This window comes from Chelonoidis abingdonii, chromosome 6 (genome assembly GCF_003597395.2).
Source record: "Chelonoidis abingdonii isolate Lonesome George chromosome 6, CheloAbing_2.0, whole genome shotgun sequence".
Taxonomy (NCBI): Eukaryota; Metazoa; Chordata; order Testudines; family Testudinidae; genus Chelonoidis; species Chelonoidis abingdonii.
Window position 1 is genome coordinate 27,584,010 of NC_133774.1, and position 18,529 is coordinate 27,602,538.

General features: G+C 41.4%; 1 protein-coding gene across 2 annotated transcripts in view; it reads right to left on the minus strand.

Annotated features, from left to right (window-relative positions):
* Positions 1–18,529, minus strand: part of NUP155 (nucleoporin 155) — a 65,944-nt gene that overhangs the window by 38,804 nt on the left and 8,611 nt on the right. For both annotated transcript variants that reach the window (XM_032776471.2, XM_032776480.2), the window contains exons 6-14: positions 17,200–17,366; positions 16,109–16,214; positions 15,480–15,553; positions 15,038–15,129; positions 14,793–14,890; positions 14,160–14,312; positions 10,793–10,893; positions 8,065–8,235; positions 6,394–6,504 (exon numbers count right to left, since the gene is read on the minus strand). In XM_032776471.2, the coding sequence (XP_032632362.1) occupies positions 6,394–6,504; positions 8,065–8,235; positions 10,793–10,893; positions 14,160–14,312; positions 14,793–14,890; positions 15,038–15,129; positions 15,480–15,553; positions 16,109–16,214; positions 17,200–17,366 (1,073 nt within the window). The remainder of the gene's footprint in view (positions 1–6,393; positions 6,505–8,064; positions 8,236–10,792; positions 10,894–14,159; positions 14,313–14,792; positions 14,891–15,037; positions 15,130–15,479; positions 15,554–16,108; positions 16,215–17,199; positions 17,367–18,529) is intronic.

The following is an 18,529-nucleotide window of genomic DNA, read 5'->3' on the forward strand; positions in this document are numbered from 1 at the left end:
CAAAAATTTTACTATCATCTTGGAAAGGCTGAAATGTTGTAGCTGGAATCTTGTAAAAAAAATCAGCTTTAGGCAGACACTTGGTATGGAAAAATTTCAGCCCAAATGTAAGTTTTTGGCAAAATTTGACAAAAAACTGAAACAGAACTCATAATTGAAAAGTATCGCGGCAGTATCAGTGCTTCCATAATTACAGTGATTAAATAACCTCTTTACCGTTTACAGTTCCTAAAAGCTCCTTGATTTGGCTGAAGGGATTGCAAAATTAAAGTTAGCATCCCAAACCCAAAACTAGCAATCAAATAGAGATCTTGTTGGGCACTGTATAAATTCAAATGCACTAAAATTTATTTTAAAAATATTTAATGTTTTCCACACAACCAACCCTGCTTCTCCAGTGAAACACAGAAATTAAATATTCTCTTTTTCTACCACAGTTGCTGGACAATATTATTCCACTATATAAGCTTTTATATTAGCACAAATCATAAGCTTGGAAAGGGTGTCACTAACTGAACATTTAAAATGGTGTATCTTCGTGTTTATTAAAACCACAGCTTAAAGAGTACTTTAAAGGAAAGGGCTTTCATTACAATAGGCTCATCCCAATGCAATGCACTTTCCCAAATGCTTCCTTTCAGTAGAGTATGGGGCTAGATATGAACCTATTGCTTCGATTTGTGTTTATTACACTCAATGGGAAATTCTCTGCTTTCTCATAACAATATCAGAACCTTTTGTCGTATTACTCTATTATGAAAAAATCAAAAACATGGTCAGATCAGGTAGAGGACATGTAAGTTAACTCAGTAGTCCTTCACCTTTTAGAGAATTAGTTAAAATTCTATCAGATGAAATTTAGTTTAATGGTATTGTCGAAACAGAGAGATATGGTAACATAAATCCCTCCTGGGCAGCTGTATTGAATCGCTTTACCTGTAAGGGTTAAGAAGCTCAAATAACCTAGTTGGCACCTGACCAGAAGGACCAATGAGGAAGAAGATACTTTCAAATGGGAGGTGGTAGGAGGGAGGATTTGTTTTGTGCCCTCTTTGTTTGTTACCTCTCCAGAGGGAGGAGAGAAAGCCAAGCAGGACAACATCTCCTGAAATAACCTGGAATAATCCATCTAAGAATTACAGAAATTGTAAGTGAGGCAAGGAAATGCGTTAGATTATCTTTTGTTTTAGCTTGTTATTTTTCTATGCTACAGAAGTAGTTTTATTCCTGTTTTTGTAACTGTGAAGCTGAGCCAGAGGGGAATCCACTGTGGTTTTAAAATCTTTTTATTACCCGTTAAAGTTACCTTCCATCTGATTTTGTAGGTGTGATCTTTTCCTTTTCCTTTATGAATAAAATTCTTCTTTTAAAAACCTGATTGATTTCAGTGTCCTAAGATAAAAGGGTTTGGCCTGTGCTCAATTGCTAACCAACTGGTTGGTATATTATTCTCAAGCCTCCCCTGGAAAGGGGATGAAGGGATTGGGGGATATTGTTGAGAGGAAATAGGACTCAAGTGACCCTTTCCTGAATTTTTGTGCAAATCATTTGGTGGTGGCAGCAAATACCATCCAAGGACAAGGAAAGGAATTTGTTCCTTGGGGAAGTTTTTATCTAAGCTATAAAATATAAGCTTAGGGAGTTTTCATGCGGGCCCCACATCTGTACCCAGATTTCAGAGTTGGGAGGGAACCCTGACAGGTATAATCAGAGTTCTTTGTTTAATACGGTAGAGTTCATATGTAGAGACTGGCTATGACTGGAATAAAGGGGCACTGCGGCGTTAAGATCAGGTTCTATTTTAGATGTTTGCATAAAATCTGCTCACTTCATAACCACAGGTTCTAGAATTAGGGCCTGCTGCACCCAGGCTTGAAGTGGTTTCATTGTTTACAGTTGTGGTTCAATGGGTCCCAGCACCCCACCATAAAAATTGATCCAGCACCCTGTTCCTCACTTGGATCTGAATAATACAGAGAGCCCTTCCTTCTAAAAGGATCACATTAAAAGTCAAAGGGGGTTAGGCAGAACTAGTTCTCTTGTGGCACTGAAGACTGAACAGAAACGTGTGTTGGGGCAAAGCCTAGGAAGGGGAAAACGGCTACAAAAAATCTTAACAGTTAACTTATTTTACTTCTCATTTCTTCCATCACCCACCTGGACAGTGTTTTAGAATCACATCAGTGAACCCTAAATCCAAAATAATTAAAAAGAAAAGTAATGGAAAAAACTCAACCCTGATAATTAGCAGATTTATTCCTTGGAATTGAGGCAGTGAATGAAAAGAAGGAAAATATTTAATATAAATAAGAAAGGGTAAAGGTACAAGAAGTTGAAAATTCAGATTAAAAAAAAACCAATGAAATGCTTGCTACTCACTAGCAGGAACAGGAGAACCCAAAATGGTCCTAGTTGCTTGGAGGAGGCAAAGCTGATGGAAATCGCACTGTGCTTCTCCGCCATTACCTAAGGTATGCAGACAAAGACTAACTTCTTTGCATTATCACATACTTAGGTCATCTGATTTTCAGGCTTTATTTTATTAAATGTGGGTAAACCAAACAGAAAATAATGCAATTTTTCATTTCTCGAGTTTAAAATACTGACCTAAAATTTTCAGAAAAATGTATTTGTGACTGTATGACTGATCTGTGCACCAAATTGGAAACTGAATAATTACAAGTTAATGAACAACAGGTCATTAGCCTATTACAGACACAAATTAGATGGTCAGTTCCACATGCGTTTTTCTGAACATTTAAGACATTTTTATGTTGATTTTTTTTTTTGTGGGGCAGAGTATGAGTTTATGCAGAAATACACTTCTAAAAAAACAAAAAGTTTCATACTTCACTTCTATTAAGTAGATATGCATGATCAGGTGCATTAAAATGCATGTTCACGTTACTTGTTAAACGTTTACACTAATTTTAAAACAATACTTACACAGAACTCAAAACAGTTCCTGCCCACTGTAAACACAGCAAGAGCATTTCTTTGTGGCTGTAGTGGCATTAGATTTTAAACATAAAAATCAAGGCACAATCTACAAATAATTGAATATACCTGAAAAATGGTCGGGTAGCCCAGGCAGACACTTCTCTATCACAAGCAGCAGTAGAGGCAGGCAAGGATAGGCAAGTGGCACAGGCCTGGTCCTCCTGTAGGAAATCAGATTTCTATCAGGTTGGCAATAATTTTAGACCATTGTGTTAAAAAGTTGAAGCAGTTATATTGATCCTTCACAAAATATTCAAGGCTCTGTTTGCCTCAACAGTGAGGAAACTTAAGGGCTGATCAATGTTACATGATTAGTCATCTTAACCACATCAATCAGGCTGTGAAAAATGTCTATGCCCTGTGTGATGTGTTAAAGCTGAACCAGGAAGAATTATCTGTCAATCTAGCTACCATTTCTTGGAGAGGGGGATGGGACCCCTCATCACTGGTAGTAAGTGACACTAGTGTTTCCAGTGTAAACATAAACTGAATCTCGTCAGTTAAACAGAAAGGAATAGTCAGTCACAGTAAGAGATCCTGTTTGGCAGGTTAAGTGATTCATGAAAGCTTTATATGAATGTTCTTAATTTTGGCAGGTTAACAAGCTAGCAGTAGATGAAATATATTGGAAAAAACCTGTTTTATAGGTATAGATAAGATGTATTATACTCAGATGGAAATTGAGTTTAATTAGAGTAGTTAAGAAGGATAACCATCTACATAGGGGTCAATCTTTCAGAAGCGGTGTGCCGAGTCTTCATTTATTCACTCTAATTAAGGTTCGCGTGCCATATACATTTTAATTTTTTTGAAGGCTCTCTCTCTCTAAAGTCTTAATTATTTTATTAACAAACTTAAAACTAGTGTAATTGCTAACTAAACAAGGTTTTCAAAATGTTTAAGAAGCTTCGTTTTAATAAAATTAAATTTGATTTTACGCTGCCGGCCCGCTCAGTCCGCTGCTGGTCTGGAGTTCTGTTCACCTACGCTGGCAGTGGCTGAGACGAGGCCTGTGGCCAGGACCCTGGCTGGCAAGGTACGCCAGCCAGAACCCCAGACCAGCAGCGGACTGTGCGGGGCTGGCAGCCAGGACCCAGAGAGCTGGAGGTGTCAGGCAGAGGGGGGCTAGGTGGGGGTGGGGTGCCAGAGTCAGGGCTACGGTTGGGATGAAAGAGTCAAGCAGAGGGCTGGGTGTGTATGAGGGAGGTACAGGTCTCAGGGCAGGGTCCTGGGGGGTGTGCAGGGCTCAGGGCAGAGGGCGTGGGGTGTGGGGGGGAGGGTCAGGGCTCAGGCGGAGAGGGCTGGTGACTGCCCCCCCTAAGAACTCCCAACCCCGCTGCTCCTTGTCCCCTGACTACCCCCTCCTGAGACCGTTGCCCCGACTGCCCCCAGGACCCCACCCCCATCTAAGCCTCCCTGTTCCTTGTCCCCAGATTGGACCCTACCTCCACCTGTCCCCTGACTGCCCTGACCCTTATCCACACCCCCATCCCCAAACAGAACCCTGGGACTCTCATTGCCCATCCAACCGCTCTCTGCCCCCTGACAGACCTAGAACTCCTGACCCATCCAATCCCCCCCGCCGCCTGCCCCAACCCCTCTCCACACTCCTGCCTCGTGACAGGACCCCAGAACTCCCAACTCATACAACCCCTCCAGCTCCTTGTCCCTGACACCCCCTCAGAGACCCCCCCCACGCTAACGCCCCCCTACAGACCCTCCCATGCCCCGGTCCCTGACTGCCTGACCCCTATCACCCGCTGCCCCCTCACAAACCCTGGGACCCCATGCCTTCATCCAACTCCCCTGCTCCTTGACTGCCCCTCCAGAGACCCCCGCCCCTAGCCACCCCCCCCCCGGGATCTCACCCCTCCCCTCATCCAACCCACCCTGCTCCCTGTCCCCTGACTGCCCCTACCCCTTATCCAACCCCCCCAGCCCTGGGCCCTTTACCTTGAGGCTCCACACAGAGCCAGACGCTGCCCCATGGGAGAGCACAGCCCCGGCCCTCAGAGCACTGCGCAAGGTGGCGGCAGAGCTCCAGTTGAGCAGGGAGCATGTCTGCCTCCCCGCGGAGCCAAACGCTGCCCCATGGGAGCACGCAGCCCCGACCCCCAGAGCGCTGCGCGCGGCGGCAGGGCTCCAGGGGAGGGGAGAAGGTGGGGGAGGGGCCGGCAGCTTGTCTGCGCTTGGCCTGGCGCTCCGGCCCCTGAGCGCGGACCACGGAGAGTGGGATCATTTCCCCACCCCGTGTGCATGGCTATGCTTCTGCTCCCTGCTCCTGCGGGGGGAGCAGAGGGCAGAGGAGAGTGGGCGAGGCTGGGCAGGATTTTTAATGGCATGCTGGAGTGCCGGGCAGGCTCCAGAGTGCCATTAAAAATTGGCTCGCATGCCGTCTTTGGCACGCATGCCATAGGTTGCCGACCCCTGATCTACAGGATTTAAAATGATTGTATTTGCTATTAAAGGACTGAACATTTAAATAAGGCACTTAAAAAAACCTGTCTCACTCACTTCTCAAAGAAATAATAGCAGAGGTTATTGTGAGATTTCATTACTACTATGCTGTGATGTATAAATTAAGAAAAAACTACATGTGCCAGATAAAATCATGTTCTGTGAAAAAGTTTCATACTAGCTTGCTTGATGTCAGTTTAAGGAAAAAAAGCAGGTGGATTCTAAGTATTTGCAGCCACTGAAGCACATACAAAACTTTTCTGAAAAGATCTAGGACTGTGATAGTTTTTTCAAGATTAATAATTTTTCTAATAAGAGAAATACATTCCCAATTCTTGTCATAATTCTGTGTTTGTCACTTACATGAAACAGACAGTTTTAAGGAAAATAATATTACCCTTTTATGTTTTTAGACCCCATAAAAATGGTTACCTTCTTCCTTATATATTATCTTGCTTGTCCAACTGACAAAGCAGCATTATCTTGACTTATACACTGTTGCTGCAGCTGTTGGCAAGATGGAATGTTTATAGATGCTTAGATAATATGATTAGGAAACCTATATAAGTACCTAAATATGATAGGTAAAATGAGAACTAACATTTCTGAAGTCAAAGAATGGCCACCTATACAACACAAATTAATCCAGGTATATGACTATACACTGAGGGCATGCCTAATGGAGAGTTAGTGTGTAACAAGCTGGGTTGTAAATCCACAGCACTCTAGCCTGCCGCACACTGACTGGCCATGTGAACCCTGTCAAACTGCATCATGGAACCTTTAGTATATGGCAGCAGGGTTCACATGGCCAGTCAGTGTGCGGCAGGCTACAGTGTTGTGGATTTACAACCCAGCTTGTTATACACTGACTCTTCGCCCTAAGTCTATTAATAGAGGACTTTTTTCCCCCCTTGGCAAGTTAAAAATTCCAACCTGATGCAACTTGAAAAACCTTTCAATCTCCTCTCCATCACCTCCTACATTGCAAATGAGGAGATGTCGCAGCTGATCTACAGGTCTGAGTTTATGAAACATAAGGCTCCCCTAAAGAAAATAAAGCAACACAAAGTTTGAAATAATGAGATCTGCATGTTTTGATTGGCAAACAAAAATTCAATACATTCATCTAACACCCTGAGGGCTTGTCTCACTTCAGTGTTAACTCAAGGTATAGTGAGTTTTGCTCCAATCCAACTTCTGTGCACACAAAAATCTCTAGCTCATGTAAAATGGTGTTTTAAACTTGAAATAGCTGGTCCATCAGGGGTTATCAGCTGAAGTTCTAGTACTCCTCAAGCTAGTAATGCAGTGAGGATGCAGCTACATGTTACAGCTTCAGTTAGCAGCTACACTTGACCAGAGCCAGAGGCCCTACTACCAATTGAGTTAGTACAAGTCATCACTCTGCTAATCCAATCACTTTGTGTGGCTCAAATATTGTTTTTCAGCATGGCCGCTCTCACTTCAGGGAGGCTTTTTTGAGTGTAGTAACTCGAACTAACTGAAGCAGTGAAGACATGCCCTGAGTTACAATAACCAGGTCCCCAATAGCCTGCAGCATTTCTAAACCACTTTCATAGCACGTATCTGTACACTCTGTGATGGGTTCTGTGGTGTGATCTAACCAGACTCACAAATAGCCTTAACATAACAAAACTACAACAGGACTTCAGCAAGATGGCAATTCATTTTATTATATTTCCTAATTGCTAAATTATTAGAAGGTCGAATTATAGCTACATTTTCCTTCCTATTGTAAAGAGTCATTAAATTTTAACAACACTTAATCTCAGCTATTTTTAAATGTTAAGCCTTTTAAATAAAAAAACAAATACTGAAGATCTTGCGTCATGGATTTCTTTTGTGAGGTGGACAGAAATGAAATTCTTTGCTCAAAAATCCACTAACAACAATAAATCCCTGCTCTTATTTCAAACTTTAGGATTCATACCGTTATCTCAGCAACTTGTGTTTGTTCCAGTTTTACATAACCAAGGGTATATCTACATTCAGAACTGGGAGTGTGATTCCGAGATTGAGTAGTGATATTTGTGGTAGCTCTCATCAAGATGGCATGCTAAAAACAGTAGTGTAGCCACAGTAGCAGGGTAGTAGCAGCATGGGCTAGCGAACCATGTACAAACCCACTCGGACTCCATGGGTACTTACTTGGGATGGCTAGCCCATGCTACTGCAGCTAAACCGCTGTTTTTAGCACGCTCTGCCCAAGTATGTCTACTTGAGCTAGGAATCACACCCCTAACTCCAAGTGTAGAAATTCCCTAAGAGTATTTTGAACTATTGGCCACTAGCTGATATAAACCCATGTAACTCCCCTGAAGTCAACAGAGACATATCAGTTTATGCCACAAGATAATCTGCCCCTACAATCTTGAGTTGGTTTGCAGAATTTACAAATGGCTCCTTAGCCTTTTTTCCCCTCCGCTCCCCCACCTCACCTTCACCAAAGGTATTTTCTGCAAACTCCATGCACATGGGTAGCCCTTTGCAGCACTGAGTCAGTCATTAAGCTTTAAGTTTCTGCTTCTCCCTCTCCCAATCTCTAAGCAACAGGAAAAGAAAAAAAAAAAAACTATGACACACCTGGGCTGAGAGCAGAACAAATTTCTTTGGTGGCAGCATGTGTTGTTGTACGACAACAGGAGAATCAGTTATTGGAATAAGGTCTTTATTCAGTGGTGTTATAATCTTTGGAACTTTCAACTCATCTATTGCAGAAAGAGCCCATGAATGTCCATCAACATGTGTGGTCATCTGAGTAAGAGATGAACATTATCAAAAATTTGAAACAGAATGCACATTTTGCACACTTATGGTGTCATCTAAATAATCAGTATTTAACATTACACAGCATGGAAACAGAAGTACTCTCAAGATAACAAGCCCCTAAGAAAATAAGACATTAAATACAGACACATGCATATGTACCCCACCAGATTAAAAACTGGCCAAACTACTTCCAGTTATAAACTGCAAGCTCTCTGGGACAGATCATTACTTGTATGTACAATTAGCATAATAAGGCCCTATGATGCTTCTAACAATACAAATAGTAAAACCAAGCTGCAAATTGTACAAAACTCCAAATGCATAAAAGCTGTTTATTTTTAAAAAAATACCCAAGAGCTGCAACTGAGACATGAGATTTTTAAAAAACTTTCAGTGACAGACTGGCAACAATGATATATAATTCAGGCCAAGGCATTTGGTAGTACAGATGTAGCTCAAGGCTACCTACCACCTACTTGGTTTTAGCCCACAGTTCTAGATCCAGTTTCTAACTGTCTAGTGTCCAAGGTGCTCCTTCAGTGTATGGTTGTTTTGTTTTGAAAGGACTCCTCCAATATGTTGGGGATCCTGCCAAGCTGCTCAAGCAGCTCCTACACCCACTCAGATCATCAGTCCTCTCCCAGTTCTCCCCCTGTACTTCAGGAACAGATGGAGAGGCCCTTCTGAAGGACCAAACAGCAAACTGCCTGCACAGGAGCTATCTACGCATTATTTATTTTCTCACACACAAACGTTGCTGAAAAGAAACAGAAAGAGGAGCCAGAAGGGAGGAAACTGATGGGTGAGTCAGGGAATGATAAAAAAGGGGAAAATTGCAATTCAGGTTTCAACTTTGTATGAACAGCCAGCCCCTTCCTCCAAACACTACTAAACTGCCCTAGCCAGGAAGGAGGGGGGAGACGGGGAAAAGGGGGGAAGTAGAGAAATCAGGATCTGATGTTTCTAACATAAAATTACAAGTAAACTTCTTGATGGAGTCTTTACAACAATTGTAAAACCAGCCAATAAGTCTATCCAAATCTGACTTCACATGGGACACTAAAACTAGCCTTGCCCCTTCCTACTTAACCATCCTGTCTTTTATAGCCTTGGTCCTCACCTCACCTTTACTTCACCAACCATACTACTCTTGACAGATCACTTGTCCACTTCTCCAACAACAAAGTAGTATCTCCCCTGCCTTTCAAATATTTACTCTTACGGGAATTCTGTGCCACTGTGCATGCACAGAATTAATGTCCCCAGTGGATTTCTTTGCTTCCCTGCAGAAAAATGACTTTCTGACAGGGAAGCAAATGAAAGCTGCAAGAGCAGTCACACACCACTCCCTAGCAGCCTAGGTACATCGCTGCAGACACCTGGAGCAGCTGGTGGAGAGGTAAATCACTGCAGGCCTGGGGACAGCCCACACCACTGGCCCCCCAACTAGCTGCACCCAGACCCCTACCCCACCAAGCCCCACTCCCCCAGTACCCAGACCTCCCTGCTGAGACCCCCATACCCAGAACCCTCACTGAGCCCCAACCACTTTCGCCTGGAAGCCCCTGCAGAGTCCCATTGCCCTTGCATCTGGAACCCCCCTCAACAAGCCTCTGTGCATCCAGACACCCCCTCACCTAGACCCTTCACTGAACTGCCTGCTCCCAGATTGTCCCACACAGAATTCTCTCACCCCACACCTGTATCCCCCCACACACACTGAGCTCCTCTACACTTGGATCTTGCCTGGCTGAGCCTGCCTGCCCCACACCTGGTGTTCCCGGCACAGAGGGGCAGGGCCCTGGGGTGTTTTGGGTCAGGCCTAGGCCTTGTGCTGCGTCAGGGTCTGGTGAAACTCACCACTGCGTCCGCATTAAAGGGGCGGAGCGTGGGGAGGCTGCAGGATGATCTTCCACCTTTGTAAAGCCAGTGTCCTGTGATTCTCAGTGCCATGCTGGAGCCTCTATTCATTTATTGACAAATAAAGCTGGCAGAATTTTAAAATATTGTGCGCAGAACTTCTCATTTTTTGACACAGAATGCCCTCTGGAGTAAATGTTGCTCCTCTTAGATTATAAACACTTTGTAGCAGGACCATGTCATGCTGTGTTTATGGACAGTGCCCTGCACATTGCAGACACCCCCAAAACAAAAACAGTAGAAAATTTCCAAGGATTTATAATGACCAAGGTGTTTCTTTCAATCCTACTTTGCATCAAACTGGGTTCTCCACCTGGAGAGTATTAAAGTGGCAGCTCCCACTAAAAGACACAAGCTCCATTCACAAAACAGAGATACCTAGTGTGAGACAGGTACTACAAAAAAAAACTACACTGAACTTTAAAAAAAAAAAAAAAAAAAAAAAGTTAGCTAACTTGACAAATTATTTACCAAATAACTAGTCACAGGAGTTTGTGTACGTTACTTTTTGTATACAGGAAAGTTAAAAGTGATTCATGGAGCCTATGATATTTAAATAATATTCTCCACGCCTCCTCAAAAAAATTGATATATTACTTAACAATACTGAAGAGCTTACTACCTGTGTTTCCATCATTGGTTTTTGGAAAGGGAAAGAATCATGATTGATACACCACAAGATATCATTATCCTCATTTTTGGAAGCAGCCATCAGCAGGACACCTGACAAAAGAGTAAAATTAATACTCTGTAGTGGGAGCAAAAACTTACATCACGCTCACTGTTGCTAAACCTATATATAAATTCAGTACAAGTCCACTCTACACATTCTTAAATTAATCTTACAAGTGGATCAACACCTACCCATCGGTTGAGTTTATAAACTTAACTATCTAAGGGGTTTTAGTGCAGATGTATATTTAACTGCTCTTTTGCTTCAGGAGGCTGTATTTGAACAATCCCTTTTGCAGTATAGTCTAACATGCACTAAATATGCACACAATATATTCCAAGATACTCTATACATGCACATAAACAAGGATGAAGGTTAAAATTAAGATAGAAATGATTTAACATTTTTCATTGATTTTTATGAAAGATTATGAGATGTTTAAATATACCCTGAAAGTAAAAAAATACCTGGAAGTTATTTTAATAATAATAATTTCCATGCTATGAAAATTTTAAATAACTCTTCCCTAAAGTAGATTCATCAGTCTATCAGTAGCGCAGTGACAAAAATGAAAATTGCTGCATTCAGAGTTGGAGACACAAAGTTTATCTAGGAGAAAGAGTTCAGTGCTAAAATAATACACAGACTCTCCTATGCACTTTAAGGATAGGAGCATGAATATCCAATCTTCACAACATAAGGGCCGTACTAATAACTTTCTGGAAGTCAAAGAGCCCACATCTTGTTTGCATATATTTATGCAAAATACACAGATTGTAATACGTGCTTACAGTTGTATCTTCCATGAGAGAGTAACAACAACTGCTTGTTACCACGGTTCACCAGCAATAAAAGCTTCCAGTGGCTCAGTTACGTCTTCACCCTACACTTCCAGAGGGTGACTGGATCATAACAGAATGATGCATGATGCTTTTGGCCCTTAAGCTGTATGCTATGTAGCATAGGTTTAAACAGAAAAAAGGTTAAATAAAAATATAAAAGAAAAAATACTAAAATAATTTAACTGAAGAAAGGTCAGGTATTGCTATGATCTGGACCAGTGGTTCTCAACCTGCAGCCCACTTGAGGCCCAATCAGCACACAGCTGCGGTCCCTGTGACATCCTGAGGGCCATACAGGTAGTACATATATTGTGTAGATGTGGCCCACATAACACACACAGAGCTGCGTATGTGGCCCACAATGGTAAATATATTGAGAACCACTTTCTGGACCAGTTGGGTCAAACATTGCCTTGCTGAATGCCCTTGCAAACATCTACCCTGGAATCAATAAAATGAGCATACCCATCTACCTCACAGGAGACCTAGAAGGATTTGTTAATACTAGTATAGTGTTCTGAACATATAAAGCACAATGTAAGTCTTTATTATTAATTGTTATTATTATTTATTGGTAAAAGCTATTTATTCTAGATATTTAGAAGGAGTCAAAGTTCCGAGTGTGACAAAGTCAGATTTGACACCTACAAGAGAGTGGTCCTACTGGGTTCCAGGGAGACTGGCAAGTGCAAGCCCACCCACAGATAAAGGACCCTCCCCCAGCCCATGGGGAGGATTCAGAGCCCAGAAACTCAAGTAATTACGAGGGACAACAGAAAAAATAACAAGGATGGGTGTGAAGGACAAAGGGTCAAAAAGAGGAAATCTGAAGGTGACACCGAACAGAGAATCCTGGACAGCGCCCACTGCTCCTCAAAGGTGTCAAGGGAGCCAGCAGACGCCACCCAGAGGAACTCTGCCGAGATGCGTGAATGGAGGGAGAATTGGAAATAGGCCCCACAGTCGCAGAGAACCACCTCAGCCAACATCCTCTCCTTGCTGTTACAGACGACCACCTTGGCCATCGCTAGGAGGAAGTTGACGAGGAAGTCCCACGATTTTGTGGGGCCAAGGATAGGGTCCGCATATATAAGGAGGTAGGGGAAGAAGTGCAGCCAAAAAAGTAAAAGGAGGTCCAGGAGGACTCTGGAAAGGGGCTGCAACCCGGTGCACTCAAGGTAAATGTGCGCCAGGGTCTCCCTCACACCATAGAAGGGACAGGCTTCAGGGACAGGAGTGAACTGCGCCAAATACACACCCAGGCTCACGGCTCTGTGGAGGAGCTGCCAGCTGATATCCCCAGTGGGGCGTGGGACTAGGGTAGAATATAAGATAGTGGTGGAAGGCAGGTATATTAGCCCTAAAATGGTAAAGGCCCTTTTCACTATGAGCTGAAAAGGTTACCTCAGGTTAACTAGAGAACCTGAGGCCAATTAAGGGTTGCCTGTGATCTTCAAAAAAACCCTGTTCTGGTAAGAGAAGAGGAGGAGAGATGAGAGAGAAGTTGCAGCAGGGAGAAAAGGTTTCTCCTGAGTGGAAGGCTGCTCTCCTCCCTATATGGGATGCAATCAAGCCCACTGTGATTTGGGGAAAGACTGGCACCCAGAAGCCAGCATAATAAGGTAACACCCCAGAGAGTGGTCAAGGAAAATTACTCTCTCTCCTTGTGTTATCAGTTTGTTTCTTTTGTTTGGCTGAAGAGTATTACTTGGGCCTACTTTGTAAATATTGTGAAGAGACCCTCCAGAGCAAGACTAATTTACTCCAGCCCCCCACCACCAGACGGAGAAACGCTGAGGCTGACAAGGTGGAGGAGGTCCTTATCACAATATGACTAAACTCAGTTAATACACAGCAAACGTAGTTTGATACTGAAGCCTCAAAGATCTCTGTTTTAATTAAAAACAGAAGAACAACAAACACGAAAGGGTAACATTTTGAGGAACTGCAACGTGGTTTGATCATGTAGCTCTCAGGGACTTTAAAGTCCATAGTTGCATGTCTCCCCTATGAGTCTTTGAAAATTTACCTGGAGGACAACCGAATGACTGAAGAGGTCCACGACATGATAAACAGTTTTTTTTTCTACTTCTGGGTCACAGTTTTGAATTTAGCCTAGGTCAGAAGTGACCAAAAACGGAAGCCATCCGAAAGCTATTACGCCGGCCTATACAAAATCAATTAGTAATTTAGACAAGATCACTAACACAACTGGGACACTTATTGCCAAACTAAGCAAAAAGACCAAGGACTTAATGGGCATAGAGCCTAACAATCACTATGTCATGTCTAGAGAGTGTCTTTCAAGGACAAACTTGAGGTACAGTGATAGGATAGTGTATCATACCACTGCCTGTGTTAAATTCAAAGTTTCCTACACCAAGTTTCCTACTTTAAAAAGCAATCATGGTGGAGCTACTTGCTATAAAAGTCTTAAAGAATGGATCTTATTTAAGCTGCATTCCAAGGCTTACCTTTGCTATAAAGAGCTCTGTGCACCTTTGATGGCTTCTCCACATTAGAAGAAGCGGAAAATCCTGGAGGCAAGCGGATGTGAACCAATGTTAACATAGAGGGTCGAGCCATTGGATGCTTAAACGGGGATGTACTAAAATACATTCGCACACCTAGGCCAAAGGAAAAAGGAGATCACTCTTTGGCAATGGATTTTGTGTAAATATTATAAGTGCCAAGCAGTCTCAGCACATTTGATGCAAAGCTTAATCCAGAAGCTTGTAAGAAATTCTATATAAATATTACTACATTCCTTTCTTGAAAATGATCCTTCTATCCAAGTCAAATGATTCTAATCATGATCTGCCACTAGTTTTCTGTGTAACTTTTGGCAAGCCACTCTCTCCCTATTTCCTCAACTGTAAAACAGCATAAATAGTTATATGGTAGGATCAAGCATTTATCAGATGTCTGAAGTGCTTTGAACATATGGAGCAATATACAAGAGACAGGTAAGGTTATTATAACTATTATATACAAATGTTCTAGCATGCCTGGGGGATAGACAACCTTGCAAAGAAAGATGTCTGTTAATTTTCCAAACCTAAGCAGGTCTTATTTACCAATAAGAGGAGGAAATATTGATTTCTTACCAGCATGTGTGACTGCCAGCAACTGACAATCTATAGATTCTGAATTTTCAATCACTGCTATCTGAACAATAGGCTTAAAAACAGAACGGTCTATAGTCCTAAAAGAACAGAAGAGAGTGTACATAACTGACATCATGCAATAAACAAATCAGAGAATACACAACATTCTTCAAAAGTTTGGTAAAACAAAAAAATGAAACCGATCACCCAACAGAAAGTATTTCATATCACACTCTTCATATTACCTGGCAATGTTTCCAGCAGCAGAAACAACAGCATTCTGAGAAACAGAAGCAACTCTGGTCATTCCTTGACCATCTTGGCCCAGATCATAAACCTGTAATTTAATAACAGTTTAGTAGTTTCAAAATTAAATCAGTGAACATAACTTTATCCCATCATGCAGTGAATCAGATTTCTCTCAATTCTTCTATGGCCTCAAGCTTGCATGCACTAGAGAACTGAAGCAATAGTCTTTCCTAGTTTGCAATAGAAAAGATCATGGCCATAATATAGTGCAGAAGGGAAGGGAAATAAATGCAGGAAAAAATCCTGGGGGAAATCCTTCATGTCTTGACTGACATATAGAGAATTCTAATGTACAAACATAGTTTTTCAGATGGGGTGGGTAAAAATAATGTATGCACATAAGAAAATCCAAATAGAACATTGAAAGTATTCAGATACCTGTATCACTCCTTTTTCTGAACGAGTATATAGGATGTTTCGAGAATTGTCAATGGCAATTTGCACTATGGGATCTGCAAAAAAAGCATGTGAAAATCAAAACTGGATTTGGTGCAAACTAGTTAATACAGTAAAATTGATAGTACTGAAAGAGTAGATTTACTGGCATTTGACTGAATCACTTATTAGAATGTACTCATACACGGCATTCCATTTACAATGGGCTCCTGCCCAGGAACAGATTTAAAAGTGACATATTAATACCTCACTGAAGTACAGTAGGACAACAGACTATCACTGTCTAATCCATTACAAACCAAGCATTTTAAATATTTGAAGAACAATTTCAAGTAAAAGTTTTACTATACTGATTACAATATTATCACTCGAGTACGTAAACTTACCAAATTTATACCACAAAACAGAGACTGTAGCCACTACGGCCAACATTTTCAGACTTCAATACCTAAATCCGTATCTAAATAAGTAACTTGATTTTCATAACTGCCAACCATTTGCTATTCCCATAGTTTTTAATTCAATGCACTCAAGTGTGAAAATGTTGACCTGAGGTTTTTTATTTTATATTAACTTATAAACATTTCAGTTACTGATACTTTATCACCTACCATCCTCTGAGAATGTGAATTGCAGCAATGAAGGAACAAGGAAAGAAAGGGAGCTCTTTGAATGATTGATCTTTCTACACCGTTGACTAAACCAGCCTGCCTCAGCCTACAATTAAAAATATAAAGCATTAAAACTAGCTAGATAATCATGTGACTCGCATGACGACACAATACTTTGAGTTTTCATGTACCCAATTTTAAAGAGACACTCCATTTTAAATGTAGATAATTAAAAACAAACAAACAAAGTAAAAGTTGTTTCAGAAACTTAGAAGCCTCTGAATCTCAAAGCCATTGTTTGTGGTTTTCTAATCACATTTTCCATTTTTAGGGTGCGTGGGTATGGTTGTAATAGCTTTTTCTCTCCTGCAGTGTGTCAAGGAGCCACCCAAACAAAGGAAACTGATTGGCTAATTGTTACAGCCACCTGCTGAATAGATCTTAAAATTAAGATTTTAACTTATTTGGACTGGGATTGACTTTTACAAGACATACCGCAATGGGCCCATGACTTAGTTGGGGCTTCCAGGTGCTGATATAATGTAAATTAATAAAAAATAATGAATACTTTCTTCTGTTTATTGTAATAAAAAAATAAACAGCCTATAAAAGACTTAACCTAAGAGTGCTGTTTTAGAGACAAAGGACTGGGCTCAAGTCTGTAGATTGAGTCAGTGAAGTAAAATTAAATTCATGACAGCAGATCAAACGCCATCGCAGTCAACTTCTGGGTTTTATCAGTCTCCAATAATCAGGGCAGCTGCTCCCATTAAGGTGGTTTTGAAGGCAGAGATAGGATGGTTGGGGACAACAGCATCTGTAGAAGCTGTCAGAAAGGAAAGCTCATGATGCATGCCCTTTGCGGAACAAACTTTTTTGCTCATTCCTCAAATAGATTAGCTTATCTAGCCTATCACGATTGTAGGTTGATAGCATTTCTGTATTAAGAGCTCAGGGTTATCACTCAAATAAATTAAGGCAGGCAACAGAATTGTGGAAATGAGGTGACAAGATTGACAAATTGTAAAATTCTCAAAACCCCAACCCCATAACCACGAACAAAAATACATATGCATAAAGACTATATTCACCTGGTAAGCTACTTCATATAAACAGCCATCCTTTCCAGCCAAAAAGATACGGCCGTTTTCAGTGGAAGTTATGGTTAGAAGATAGGTATTATCAGTAGGGAGTGAATAGAGAGGATCTGGAAGCAGTTGCATTCCTCCAGACATGCTGTCATTGAGGGCTCCAGAACCTTAAATAAATCAAGGAAAAAAACCCCATCATATTCGTTGAGTTTGCTTGTTTAAATACATGGTATTATGATTTAGGACTACTTCAGAAAATCAGGAAACACTACAGTGAGACTGTAGCTTAGCGGACTGACAGTTTCTTTCTTTCTCTCTCTCTCTCTCTTTTTTTTTTTTTTTTTAAAGTCACAAGTTCTGTTTACATTTTTCCTCTCTCGGAAGCTTATAATCAGTACTGTATGTTAAAATATTTTAAGACAATTATTACCTCAAAATCCTGACAAATCTGAACATAAGATTTCCTAGTTTGTCTATCAGAGACATGACATAACCTATTGAAAAAATATTCTGTTTTAGCCCCCTAATAGTCTTCCTCCCTCATAACTTTCTCAAAACCTCTCATTTATTTTTTCTGCTTAACACATTTCATGTGTAAAAATATACAGCACTGGGCTTGAGTTTTCTGTGGTTCTGAATCAAATGCCAAAGAGTGTGGCGTTTGCTAATAAGAGTACCTCTACACTGCATTTTGCACCAAGTGGGAACAAGCCTCCCAGACTGGGTTGACAGATCTGGGCCAGTGGGGTCCCATTAGTGCTCTAAAAATAGCTGTATAGACAGATCTTTGAAGTTGCAGCTCAGGCCAGAGCTCAGGCTTGAAACCATCACATGGCCTAGACTTCAGACCCCAAGCCACAACTTCAAAGTGCTGTCTAGACAGCTATTTTTGGAGCGCATGTAAGAGCACCACTAGCCTGAGTCTGTCTACTGGTCTGGAAGGCATGCTCCCTCTTGCCCCAAAATGCTGTGTAGATACACCCTAAGACACATTAAAAACTGATGCAGTTCACATGCTGCTCCTCTCCCAAAACAATAATTGACTACTGGGAACAGTTAACAGTCAGACAATCTTTAAAAATAACTAAAAGGTGGGTAACAGAGTAGAATACCTCTCTGAATCTCTTGCGGGTATAGAATACTGTATCCTGTGTGAAAAGGATGCTATAGAGTTCTCTCACTCTGGATGCAGAAAGCCATAGAACTTAGGAAGAGCCCCTTTGCATGCAGCTTAATATTTTTTAAATTACAAGACTAGTAATAAATTAATGTTGTGTGGCAATTAATTCACAACTGAGAATATTATCCCAGAAATTTATATTTACTTGGG